The following is a 13,729-nucleotide window of genomic DNA, read 5'->3' on the forward strand; positions in this document are numbered from 1 at the left end:
TCTCTGAGTGACTGACTGTGGGCTGATTGATTGATTGGTTGTTCTACATAAAGGGGCGTGGCACTTACTGTCACATGACTTCCTGCCGGTGATGAAGCCGGAGATGTGTCTGGGATCCGGGCCCTCAGTTTCCACGGCGATCACCAGCTGGCCCCTTGATAACCAGAAGAGCTCCCGACTGTTCAGGTCTGTCAGTACCTCAGCAAAGTCTGGGTCCTAAAGGGAGAACGTTGGGGAAATGGTGATACATCGTCAGACTTATCAGAAACAAACACACAAGGGGTTGTAATAGATAAACTCACAAAGTCATTCTACTCAAACACACATACAGACCCTGAAACACACTCATTATGTCACAACAACACACTCTCTCTGTCTCTCTCAACAACCCCCCCACCAACACACACACACACATATAGGCCTTAGACACACCGGAAATATGGCTTGCTTTGGGGCTAATATCTCACACAATGCACCCACTTTCATATCCTTTCAAAAGCCAGAACTTTAGATAAACAGAGATTGTAAAGTTATTTGAAAAATGTTGTATTAATGTGACAGATGTATGACTGTGGTGAACACATTACTTTTATGACCTCGGAGGCCATTTAAATAGAAATATCCATGTACAATGAATCCAGGGAAGAGAGAGAGAGAGAGAGAGAGAGAGAGAGAGAGAGAGAGAGAGAGAGAGAGAGAGAGAGAGAGAGAGAGAGAGAGAGAGAGAGAGAGAGAGAGAGAGAGAGAGAGAGAGAGAGAGAGAGAGAGAGAGAGAGAGAGAGAGAGAGAGAGAGAGAGAGAGAGAGAGAGAGAGAGAGAGAGAGAGAGGGGGGGAGAGAGAGAGAGACACATCGTTGCTGAAAGGTGTATAAAATCAAGCACACAGCCATGCAATATCCATAGACAAACATTGGCAGTAGAATGGCCTTACTGAAGAGCTCAGTGACTTTCAATGTGGTACCGTCATAGGATGCCACCTTTCCAACAGTCAGTTCATCAAATGTCTGCCCTGCTAGAGCTGCCCCGGTCAACTGTAAGTGCTGTTATTGTGAAGTGGAAACGTTGAGGAGCAACAACGGCTCAGCCGCAAAGTGGTAGGCCACACAAGCTCACAGAATGGGACCACTGAGTGCTAAAGCGCATAAAAATCCTGGAAGCAGCGTCAGCAAAATAACTGTTAGTCTGGAGCTTCATGAAATGAGTTTCCATGGCCGAGCAGCCGCACATAAGCCTAAGATCACCATGCGCAACGCCAGGCGTTGGCTGGAGTGGTGTGAAGCTAGCAGCCATTGGACTCTGGAGCAGTAGAAACACATTCTCTGTAGTGATGAATCACACTTCACCATCTGGCAGTCTGATGGACGCATCTGGGTTTGACGGAAGCCAGGAGAACGATACCTGCTCCAATGCATAGTGCCAACTGTAAAGTTTGGTGGAGGAATAATGGTCTAGGGATGTTTTTCATGGTTCGGGCTAGGCCCCTTAGTTCAAGTGAAAGGAAATCTTAACGCTACAGCGTACAATGATATTCTAGACAATTCTGTGCTTCCAACTTTGTGGCAATAGTTTGGGAAAGACCATTTCCTGTTTCAGCATGACAATGCCCCAGTGCACAAAGCGAGGTCAATACAGAAATGGTTTGTCGAGATCAGTGTGGAAGAACTTGACTGGCCTGCACAAAGCCCTGACCTCAATCCCATCGAATACCTTTAGGATAAATTGGAACGCCGACTGCGAGCCAGGCCTAATCGCCCAACATCAGTGCCCGACCTCACTAATGCTCTTGTGAATGGAAGCAAGTCCCAGCAGCGATGTTCTAACCTCTAGTGGAAAGCCTTCCCAGAAGAGTGGAGGCTGTTATAGCAGCAAAGTGGGGACCAACTTCATATTAATGCCCATGATTTTGAAATGATATGTTCGACCAGCAGGTGTCCAAATACTTTTGGTCATGTAACGTAAAGACTATTTGGTGTATGTGTGTGTGGGTGTAAAACAGAAAGAGGGGCACATCAACTCTCAGATTCACATAATTCCCACCAGATCAAAAACAGACTCCTCCTTTCATCACTCCTCCTCCCTCTATCCCTCCCCCTCTTCCTCCCTCTTTCTGGTCCCACAGACAACTAACCACTGACATGTGTGAGGAGTGTGCATGCCGTCCCACACTCTCTCCCTCACTCTCTCCTTTCTGTCTCTCATCCCTCCATCTCTTCCTCACTACATCTGTCTCTTACAACACCCCTCCACTCTCTCTCTTTCTTTTTCTTTGTCCATCACATCTCTATGGAGGTTTAACAGTACTGGCAACAGCAGTAGGATGTGGGGAAGGAACCACATCCGTCTCAGCGGGAGAGTGTGTCACGATGTCATCTGTTTCCCCCTTTCCTCCCGACTCTTGGTTTGTCCCTGATGTCACGATGTCATCTGTTTCCCCCCTTTCGTCCTGCCTCTTGGTTTGTCCTGATGTGTGTTTTCCTCCTAACGGTTAAGGTTAGGATCTGGTTTAGTGAGGACAAGCAGATCCTAGATCTGTGTCCAAGAGAGAAACAGAAAAAGAGAGAGAAAGAGAAAGAGAGAGAGTGTGTGTGTAGTTTCTAAAACATACATAGGCGGTGACGTTGGCATGGATCTCTCTCAGGACATGTTGGCTGTACTGCAGTCGTACCCGGATGGGCACCAGGGGGGAGTCTACAGGGCCGAGAGAGAGCACACAGAACAAACTTAGAACCATGTCACACTGCCTCACAGCACTCCATAGTCCCAAAACAAATTCTAGTCTCTTGTCTTTTCCCCTAATTTACTCCCTAGTCCCTAGTCCCAAAACAACCTCTAGTCTCTTGTCTTAGCCCCTAACTTACTCCCTAGTCCCCAGTCCCAAAACAACCTCTAGTGTCTTGTCTTAGCCCCTAACTTACTTCCTAGTCCCCAGTCCCAAAACAACCTCTAGTGTCTTGTCTTAGCCCCTAACTTACTCCCTAGTCCCCAGTCCCAAAACAACCTCTAGTCTCTTGTCTTAGCTCCTACTCTCTAGTCCCAAAACAACCTCTAGTCGCTTGTCTTATTCCTTAAGGTACTCCCTTGTCCCCAGTCCCAAAACAACCTCTAGTCTCTTGTCTTAGCTCCTAACTTACTCCCTAGTCCCCAGTCCCAAAACAACCTCTAGTCTATTGTCTTAGCTCCTACTCTCTAGTCCCAAAACAACCTCTAGTCTCTTGTCTTAGCTCCTACTCTCTAGTCCCAAAACAACCTCTAGTCGCTTGTCTTATTCCTTAAGGTACTCCCTTGTTCCCAGTCCCAAAACAACCTCTAGTCACTTGTCTTAGCCCCTACTCTCTAGTCCCAAAACAATCCCTAGTTTCTTGTCTTAGTTCCTACTCCCAAAACAACCTCTAGTCCTATGGCTGAAGGTATCAGTCCTCCCTCCCCCATCCCTCTCTCTCTCCCCCTCCCACCTCTCTGTCTGTGTTGTATCAGTCCCTGCAGTATGAGGATGAAGTGAAGGTTGTTCTCTGTGTCACTCAGAGTCAGCATGGCGATGCCTCCCATCCCAGAATGCTCTTTTTCTGAGGTCAGAGTGGAGCTGAACGTCTCTGTGGGGTCACACAGATATTACACTCACATTATAAACACACATGCTATACACACATACCTTTTTTTTTTTTTACTGTATTTGGTTATGAAGGCCATCCACTATGTTCTCATGCAGATACTGTTTACAATATGAGCTATATACATTACTGAACGGTTGTTCTCATTGAAATGTACACAAATGTATTGTATCCCTCATTTACTCAAGTGGTTCCTTTATTTTGGCAGTTACCTGTACACACACAGCTACAGTTGAAGTCGGAAGTTTACATACACTTAGGTTGGAGTCATTAAAACGTGTTTTTCAACCACTCCACAAATGTCTTGTTAACAAACTATAGTTTTGGCAAGTCAGTTAGGACATCTACTTTGTGCATGACACAAGTAATTTTTCCAACAATTGTTTACAGACAGATTATTTCACTTATAATTCACTGTATCACAATTCCAGTGGGTCAGAAGTTTGCATACACTAAGTTGACTGTGCCTAAAACAGCTTGGAAAATTCCAGAAAATGATGTCATGGCTTTAGAAGCTTCTGGAAGGCTAATTGACATAATTTGAGTCAATTGGAGGCGTACCTGTGGATGTATTTGAGGCCTACCTTCAAACTCAGTGACTCTTTGCTTGACATCATGGGGAATTCAAAAGAAATCAGCCAAGACCTCAAAAAATAAATTGTAGACCTTCACAAGTCTGGTTCATCCTTGGGAGCAATTTCCAAACGCCTGAAGGTACCACGTTCATCTATACAAACAATAGTACGCAAGTATAAACACCATGGGACCACGCAGCTGTCAAACCGCTCAGGAAGGAGAAGCATTCTGTCTCCTAGAGATGAACGTACTTTGATGCGAAAAGTGCAAATCATCCCAGAACAACAGCAAAGGACCTTGTGAAGATGCTGGAGGAAACAGGTACAAAGTATCTATATCCACAGTAAAACAAGTCCTATATCGACATAACCTGAAAGGCCGCTCAGCATGGAAGAAACCATTGCTCCAAAACCGCCATTAAAAAGCCAGACTACGGTTTGCACATGGGGACAAAGATGGTACTTTTTGGAAAAATATCCTCTGGTCTGATGAAACAAAAAGAGAACTGTTTGGCCATAATGACCATCATTAAGTTTGGAGGAAAAAGGGGGGTGCTTGCAAGCCGAAGAACACCATCACAACCGTGAAGCACAGGGGTGGCAGCGTAATGTTGTGGGGGTGCTTTGCTGCAGGAGGGGCTGGTGCACTTCACAAAATAGATGGCATCATGAGGAAGGGCATTTATGTGGATATATTGAAGCAACATCTCAAGACATCCGTCAGGAAGTTAAAGCTTGGTCGCAAATGGGTCTTCCAAATGGACAATGACCCCAAGCATACTTCCAAAGTTGGGGCAAAATGCCTTAAGGACAACAAAGTCAAGGTATTGGAGTGGCCATCACAAAGCCCTGACCTCAATCCTATAGAAAATTTGTGGGCAGAACTGAAACAGCGTGTGCGAGCAAGGAGGCCTACAAACCTGACTCAGTTACACCAGCTCTGTCAGGAGGAATGGGCCAAAATTCACCCAACTTATTGTGGGAAGCTTGTGGAAGGCTACCTGAAACGTTTGACCCAAGTTAAACAATTTAAAGGCAATGCTAACAAATACTAATTGAGTGTATGTAAACTTCTGACCCACTGGGAATGTGATTACAGAAATAAAAGCTGAAATAAATCATTCTCTCTAATATTATTCTGACATTTCACATTCTTAAAATAAAGTGTTGATCCTAACTGACCTAAGACCGGGAATTTTTACTAGGATTAAATGTCAGGAATTGTGAAAAACTGAGTTTTAATGTACTTGGCTAAGGTGTATGTAAACTTCTGACTTCAACTGTATGTACATAAATCTGAATTCATTGAAATATATTCATCTATCCACATTTAAACAGATACACAAACACACTTTCATGCACCCACAAATACACGCATGCACGTGCACGCACACACACACACCTGCGAACAGTGCTCTGTGTTTGATGATCTTTCCTTCGATCTGCTCCCGTCTACCGGTAGCTGTTGTCATAGAAACCCGAAGTTGTTCTGCCTGTAGCTGTCGCACGTGGGATTGGGGAAGATTCTTCCACACCCCGCAGATCTGAAACACACACACAGGTGAGCCACAGTTGCAGCTGCATGTTCTTAGCCAAGGCTGGGGTTTGAGTGTGTGTTGTGTTCTTAGCCAAGGCTGGGGTTTGTGTGTGTGTGTGTGTGTGTGTGTGTGTGTGTGTGTGTGTGTGTGTGTGTGTGTGTGTGTGTGTGTGTGTGTGTGTGTGTGTGTGTGTGTGTGTGTGTGTGTGTGTGTGTGTGTGTGTGTGGTGTTCTTAGCCAAGGCTGGGGTTTGAGTGTGTGTGTGTGTGTGGTGTTCTTAGCCAAGGCTGGGGTTTGTGTGTGTGTGTGTGTGTGTGTGTGTGTGTGTGTGTGTGTGTGTGTGTGTGTGTGTGTGTGTGTGTGTGTGTGTGTGTGTGTGTGTGTGTGTGTGTGTGTGTGTGTGTGTGTGTGTGTGTGTGTGTGTGGTGTTCTTAGCCAAGGCTGGGGTTTGAGTGTGTGTGTGTGTGTGGTGTTCTTAGCCAAGGCTGGGGTTTGAGTGTGTGTGTGTTGTGTTCTGCCATAGTTACAGCTTACAAACTGACTCAAAACAGTCTGCATATGCTGTTTAATTTCTCTGCAACACACACAGTTCCATCTGTGGAAAAGATCAGCCAGTCGAGACTCTGGACTCAAACATCGAAACTTCCGGAAAAAATATTTGCCTTAGAGGGGTAAGAAATGTGATGACGGACACACACCTCATAGCTCAGACTCCAGGATAATCTCCTCTTTCAATTATAATTGTGCTCCGTCTCCTTCGCACGGGTGATGTCACGCACTAAATACCACCCCCCGAGATAATCTGTGCCAACAACCCCTCCCCCTGGCCGTCCCAGGGCGGTTTCACTAAGGTCCTCTAGCACTCGACACTTGATAGGGGCATTTGTCAAACAAATTATAATTAAAACAAATTCTAGGCCTATTTTCAGGGGTCCTGACTTAAGTTGTTACAGAATGTGATGATGGTACGTGTGTAATTTGGCTTTAGACGGGAAATGGTGCACTGGTGATGTAGGCCTCTGTCACACCCACACACACACAGCTCCCCTCTTAAATAAACTATACCTTCCTTACTCGTTGTCTTTCTCTGTGTTTACTCTGTGTAAAGTTAGGTGACTGTGGCAGTTCCTTGTGCCTCTCAGTCCAACAGTTGCACCATTCCATTTGACCCAATAAAATCAACTGTTTGTGAGAATGGCTCCATTCGGACAATGATAAGGCAATGCTGTGACAACGCTGTGAGTGTGTGTGTGTCTGTGTGTGTCTGTATGTGCGTGTGTATGTTTGTGTATTTGTGGCAGCGTCTGTGTTTATTATTGCAGGGTGAATTATGTCGGGGCCAGTGAGAGTTTGACAGGAGAGTCACAGAGAGAGAGCGTTTATCATGGAGGTGCTTCATCTTTCTCTCCCTGTCTTCTCACATTCACACACACATAGACACACAACAAAAACATGAATAGTGGAAATGTCTACCTAGGAACGGAGAGTGTTCCAGTCTCTTACCATGTCTGAGTCTCCCTTAGGGGTCTTGTACTCAAACGCAGTGTTTCCATCTGAATCAAGGAAGACAACCCTGCTTGGTCGCCCGATCCTAGGAGAGGACAGAAGGAGGGAGAACAGGAGAGAGGAAGAGGGAGGGAGAACAGGAGAGAGGAAGAGGGAGGGAAAACAGGAGAGATGAAGAGGGAGGGAAAACAGGAGAGAGGAAGAGGGAGGGAGAACAGGAGAGAGGAAGAGGGAGGGAAAACAGGAGAGATGAAGAGGGAGGGAAAACAGGAGAGAGGAAGAGGGAGGGAGAACAGGAGAGAGGAAGAGGGAGGGAAAACAGGAGAGATGAAGAGGGAGGGAAAACAGGAGAGAGGAAGAGGGAGGGAAAACAGGAGAGAGGAAGAGGGAGGGAGAACAGGAGAGAGGAAGAGGGAGGGAGAACAGGAGAGAGGAAGAGGGAGGGAGAACAGGAGAGAGGAAGAGGGAGGGAGAACAGGAGAGAGGAAGAGGGAGGGAAAACAGGAGAGAGGAAGAGGGAGGGAGAACAGGAGAGAGGAAGAGGGAGGGAAAACAGGAGAGAGGAAGAGGGAGGGAGAACAGGAGAGAGGAAGAGGGAGGGAGAACAGGAGAGATGAAGAGGGAGGGAGAACAGGAGAGAGGAAGAGGGAGGGAAAACAGGAGAGAGGAAGAGGGAGGGAAAACAGGAGAGAGGAAGAGGGAGGGAGAACAGGAGAGAGGAAGAGGGAGGGAGAACAGGAAAGAGGAAGAGGGAGGGAGAACAGGAGAGAGGAAGAGGGAGGGAGAACAGGAGAGAGGAAGAGGGAGGGAGAACAGGAGAGAGGAAGAGGGAGGGAGAACAGGAGAGAGGAAGAGGGAGGGAGAACAGGAGAGAGGAAGAGGGAGGGAGAACAGGAGAGATGAAGAGGGAGGGAGAACAGGAGAGAGGAAGAGGGAGGGAGAACAGGAGAGATGAAGAGGGAAAGATACAATTTCATTTTATCAAGTTAGAGACTAGTCATTACTAATGATTATCACATGATTATTGTTAGTTTTTCTGTCAGTGTGTGTGTTACCTCTGGTAGGTGATGGAGAAGGTCAGGCTGGTTCTAGTGAGAGAGAAGCGTGCCCGGGCCACACCACTGGAGCTGGGTAACCAGGAGCCTGTCACTCCCGTCAACACTGCTACAAAGTCTGGACACACACACACACACACACACACACACACACACACACACACACACACACACACACACACACACACACACACACACAGTAAAGTAAAGATGTAAGAATGACTGAATGGAGGAATGATTTCCTTGTTACGGGGGCTGTGAGAGAATGTGTCCTTATATGAAAACTGTATATCCTTGTACTGTATATCCATGTACTGCATGTATAATATGTGTGTGTGTTTCCATGTCAGGTAGCCTAGCGGTTAAGAGCATTGGGCCAGTAATCGAAATGTCGCTGGTTCGACTCCCCGAGCCAACTAGGTGACCAAATCTGTTGATGTGCCCTTGATCAAGGCACTTAACCCTAAAAACTCCCGTTAGTGATTAAATGTTAATGACTAAATGTATATGATGTATGTTCATGCATGAGTGTACAGTATGTGTGTTTGCATGCGTGGGTTGGTGCGTCCAAGTGTGCATGCTCACCAGTGCGGCTCTCCCCAGAGGAAATGTCCTCAGAGCTGAGGTATGAGCGGTCATTGTAGGACTTGTGCAGGTCATCCTCTTTCTCCTTCTCCTGGAAGTACTCGAAGCCATCAAACACCGCCTCCGCCTGCTTCCTGTCCACCTCGCCTGGACAAGCGCAACACAACACCCAGGGGCACAGCGTGTGAGGCGGTGGGCTATTTACACAACACCTACAGGTTGGCATTACTTTAACATGAAGGCATAAAGTAAGGAGAATCACAGCAAATGTTGAATGAGTGAAACAGCTAGAAAGAGTGACAGAGTGAAAGAGAGGAGAGGAATAATTCTAAAATGCCAGGAGTTCTTTCTGTCCTCCCTAATTATCTCTGTCTCTCTCCCTCTCTTATTTCTCTCTATCCGCCCTCTATGTCTGTCTCTCCTTCCCTTTTTCTCTCTCCAGGTGTCTCTTCCAATCACTTGTTGGAGCACTGCTCGCTCGTCTGGGTGCCACGGCACAAGGGTTGTTTCTTAGTCCGAAGAGCAGAGGGGGAGTGACACTCACGTGCAATCCCAACAATGACCTGCTGTTCTAAACCACTGTGTGTCCTGATGTCATGAGCACATTTCAGCGCCTCACACACACTGAAATACAGACACACTGAAAAGCATACTGAGAGAAAAACACACACACTACGAGACAGACAGGCTCTTACTCACACACACATCATCAAAGAGTCCAGACTTATTTCTTCAAGGTCATCTACTTTACTCCTAGACTATCTGCTTGACTTCACTGTGTCCCTCTCATATCCTCTCTCTCTGGCTCTCTCATCTCACTCGTTTATTATCCTCTCTCTCTCTCTCTCTGGCTCTCTCCTCTCACTCGTTTATTATCCTCTCTCTCTCTATCTCTCTGGCTCTCTCCTCTCAATCGTATATTATCCCCTCTTTCTCTCTCTGGCTCTCTCCTCTCCTCTCTCTCTCTGGCTCTCTCTTCTCACTTGTTTATTATCCTCTCTCTCTCTCCTCTCACTTGTTTATTATCTTCTCTCTCTGGCTCTCTCCTCTCACTCGTTTATTATCCTCTCTCTCTCTCCTCTCACTTGTTTATTATCTTCTCTCTCTCTGGCTCTCTCCTCTCACTCGTTTATTATCCCCTCTCTCTCTCCTCTCACTTGTTTATTATCTTCTCTCTCTGGCTCTCTCCTCTCACTCGTTTATTATCCTCTCTCTCTGGCTCTCTCCTCTCACTTGTTATTTATCCTCTCTCTCTCTGGCTCTCTTCTCTTACTTGTTTATTATCCTCTCTCTCTCTTGCTCTCGCTCTCTCTGGCTCTCTCCCCTCACTCGTTTATTATCCTCTCTCTCTCTCTCTCTCTCTGGCTCTCTCCTCTCACTCGTTTATTATCCTCTCTCTCTCTCTCTCTGGCTCTCTCCTCTCACTCGTTTATTATCCACTCTCTCTCTGGCTCTGTTCTCTCACTCGTTTATTATCCTCTCTCTCTCTGGCTCTCTCCTCTCACTCGTTTATTATCCTCTCTCTCTCATTATCCTCCTTCCTCTCTCTTCCATGGCCTTATTCCCCCGGTCCTCTCTCTCTCTCCCTCCACAGGGCACGCTCTAGGGCTTCTGTGTAGTGTCAGTCTCACCTCCTTCCATTCTATACTGTATCCTCAGGTGCACCAGTGAACACACACACACACACACACACACACACACACACACACACACACACACACACACACACACACACACACACACACACACACACACACACACACACACACACACACACACACACACACACACACACACAAACCCCAGCCTTGGCTAAGAACACCACACACACACTCAAACCCCAGCCTTGGCTAAGAACACCACACACACACTCAAACCCCAGCCTTGGCTAAGAACACCACACACACACACACACACACACACACACACACACAGACACACACACAAACGTGCACATAGACACACACACACACAAGCATGCACACACCGTTTTCCATCACTTAGACAAACATACTCAAAGCTTTTTAACATTTAGACAAACACACTCATACTTTTCCTAAATACACAACCACAACACACTCCCAAGCCTTTCAAAAAATCACCACCACGACACACACACTCTCAACATTTTCCCACATGAACACAAACACACTCAATGTTGTCTCAGTGCTGGGGGCCCACACCTCAGAGAAACTCAGGGCTTTACCTTAACTTTCCATTACCAAAACACACTGCTGAATAACTATGGAGAAAATAAGAGCCAACATGTGTGAGGGAACATTTGCGCAGGTGTGTGTGTGGTGTGTGTGTGTGTGTGTGGGGGGGGGGGGGGGGGGGTATGCGTGTGCATGATTGTGACCCTGAGTGAATGGGGGAGTGAGAAAGAGGGAATAAGAGAAATAAATAAAAAGAGAGCGATAATGAGCGTATTTGACACAGTCGAGTAGGAGAGACAACCGAGCCCAGACCTGCTACTGATTACCAATCAGCCTCTCTAGAGAACAACATAATGAAACTATCTGACCTAGAGAGAGTGAAAGAGGGGTAACAGGAGACATGATGGGGCAGGATAGATCATTAGTAGGCTAGTAGGGGTTACCTTTGGGCAAGTCTATATAGTGATAGGGACAGTTAGTAGGCTAGTAGGCTAGTAGGGGTTACCTTTGGGCAAGTCTATATAGTGATAGGGACAGTTAGTAGGCTAGTAGGGGTTACCTTTGGGCAAGTCTATATAGTGATAGGGACAGTTAGTAGGCTAGTAGGGGTTACCTTTGGGGCAGGTCTTGCAGCATTGTCCAGGTAGCAGCACTGGGTCATCACAGCTAGGCTCAGGACAGTCCTGCTTGACGTTCTTACAGCTTACCTTCCCCAACACCTTACTCTTACGACCCCTTTGCTGAAAATAATAGATAAGAAACATCAACTCCTCATCCACACTGACCTCAACACTGTATCACACAGACCTGGTGATATTTGTTAAATGGGGTCATTTTGGGGGCACTAAGATCTTGAGATGATTTTGGTAATTGATTAATTCATAATTAATTTGTTTGTTATTTTAGGCCCAATTTCTGTCCATTGATAGGCCTACATAATGGCTCCACTATCCAAGCTTGACATGTACTCTATTAGGCTTATTGTGAAGGGTGTTACTTACTGTCTCGCAGTAACATTGGACACAGTGCATGACTCCAAACGGCTCCCCGAGGTCAGGGTGCCAAGTGTCCTCCAGAGAATAAAATCTTCCTCCGAATGAACATCCTGCAATCAGTCCAGAAGAAGCCATTAAGACAACAATACACTAGCAGTTGGTACAGTCCACATCTAAATGTAAAACTGGTGAGTAGCCTGTGACATTCCTCTGTTTAGATTGCTTATGTTTATAAGAACTGAGGTTGAGGCGTTCGTATACTTTAGTTGAACTTCAAATCAGAAGTATGCTGGCATTACATAGTTCACATGACATTATCACTCCATTACATAGTTCACATGACATATCACTCCATTACATAGTTCACATGACATATCACTCCATTACATAGTTCACATGACATATGACTCCATTACATAGTTCACATGACATTATCACTCCATTACATAGTTCACATGACATATCACTCCATTACATAGTTCACATGACATATCACTCCATTACATAGTTCACATGACATATCACTCCATTACATAGTTCACATGACATATCACTCCATTACATAGTTCACATGACATATCACTCCATTACATAGTTCACATGACATATCACTCCATTACATAGTTCACATGACATATCACTCCATTACATAGTTCACATGACAATATCACTCCATTACATAGTTCACATGACATATTACTCCATTACATAGTTCACATGACATATCACTCCATTACATAGTTCACATGACATATCACTCCATTACATAGTTCACATGACATATCACTCCATTACATAGTTCACATGACATATCACTCCATTACATAGTTCACATGACATATCACTCCATTACATAGTTCACATGACATATCACTCCATTACATAGTTCACATGACATATTACTCCATTACATAGTTCACATGACATATCACTCCATTACATAGTTCACATGACATATCACTCCATTACATAGCCTAGTCTGAGATCTACATGTTATGATGCTGGATTTTTTCTTCTTCGAATGGCCACAATTAATTCACAATTTATGCCCGAGACAATCAACCAAACATTCAGTGGAACAGAAACGATTGCATGGCATTGCCAGACACTTTAATAGGATAGCCAGGCCTATGCTCTTGCCAATGAGATATGTACTGGACAGTTCACTGCGAAGTGAAAGACTGCATATTCCCACATTGGCGTCAGACAGAACGACAAAAATAGGATTATTCCCAGCCAGACTGTGGATGTTTGACAGATAATCGATTCCGTGGCTGGGACATGTTGGGTGGATTGACTGGATGTCTCATGCTCCAGAGCTCACCGACGCCTCCTGTTCAATTTAAATGGTGCAGGGGACCCTCAATGAATATAAAAAAGGCCATTCACACAACAAACATTAAGTCATTTGGAAAGAGAGAAAAAAGTAATGCGCTTTTGGTAGCCTAGCAGGGGCTATGTAATGGAAACCAATTGATATATTAGGTTTTGAGTATTTCAAAATAATTGTTAAAGTAGTATTAATAAAAGTATTGCATTATAAAAAGCCTGCATAAAAATGGCCCCAGCAACAAGTGTTTGCGCCACAACCCTCCCCTGCCTAGCTCCATATGGGTGTGCGCCTTGTGCATTCCTCTTCCCGTTTCAGAGTCGCTGTACACCGCAGCCTGGAGGTGAGCCTCCCCGGTGCCAAGTTCACTACTGTTGATTTG

At 45.6% G+C, this 13,729-nt stretch overlaps 1 protein-coding gene across 2 annotated transcripts in view; it reads right to left on the minus strand.

Moving 5' to 3' along the window:
* The window catches only part of LOC129831824 (chordin-like), a 37,438-nt gene that overhangs the window by 10,225 nt on the left and 13,484 nt on the right, over positions 1 to 13,729 (minus strand). For both annotated transcript variants that reach the window (XM_055895311.1, XM_055895312.1), the window contains 9 exons: positions 12,024 to 12,127; positions 11,636 to 11,762; positions 8,867 to 9,013; positions 8,282 to 8,399; positions 7,224 to 7,311; positions 5,586 to 5,727; positions 3,453 to 3,590; positions 2,606 to 2,688; positions 69 to 216 (listed from right to left, as the gene is read on the minus strand). In XM_055895311.1, coding sequence (XP_055751286.1) covers positions 69 to 216; positions 2,606 to 2,688; positions 3,453 to 3,590; positions 5,586 to 5,727; positions 7,224 to 7,311; positions 8,282 to 8,399; positions 8,867 to 9,013; positions 11,636 to 11,762; positions 12,024 to 12,127 — 1,095 coding nt within the window. The remainder of the gene's footprint in view (positions 1 to 68; positions 217 to 2,605; positions 2,689 to 3,452; positions 3,591 to 5,585; positions 5,728 to 7,223; positions 7,312 to 8,281; positions 8,400 to 8,866; positions 9,014 to 11,635; positions 11,763 to 12,023; positions 12,128 to 13,729) is intronic.

Source organism: Salvelinus fontinalis, chromosome 33 (genome assembly GCF_029448725.1).
Source record: "Salvelinus fontinalis isolate EN_2023a chromosome 33, ASM2944872v1, whole genome shotgun sequence".
In the NCBI taxonomy this organism is placed as follows: Eukaryota; Metazoa; Chordata; class Actinopteri; order Salmoniformes; family Salmonidae; genus Salvelinus; species Salvelinus fontinalis.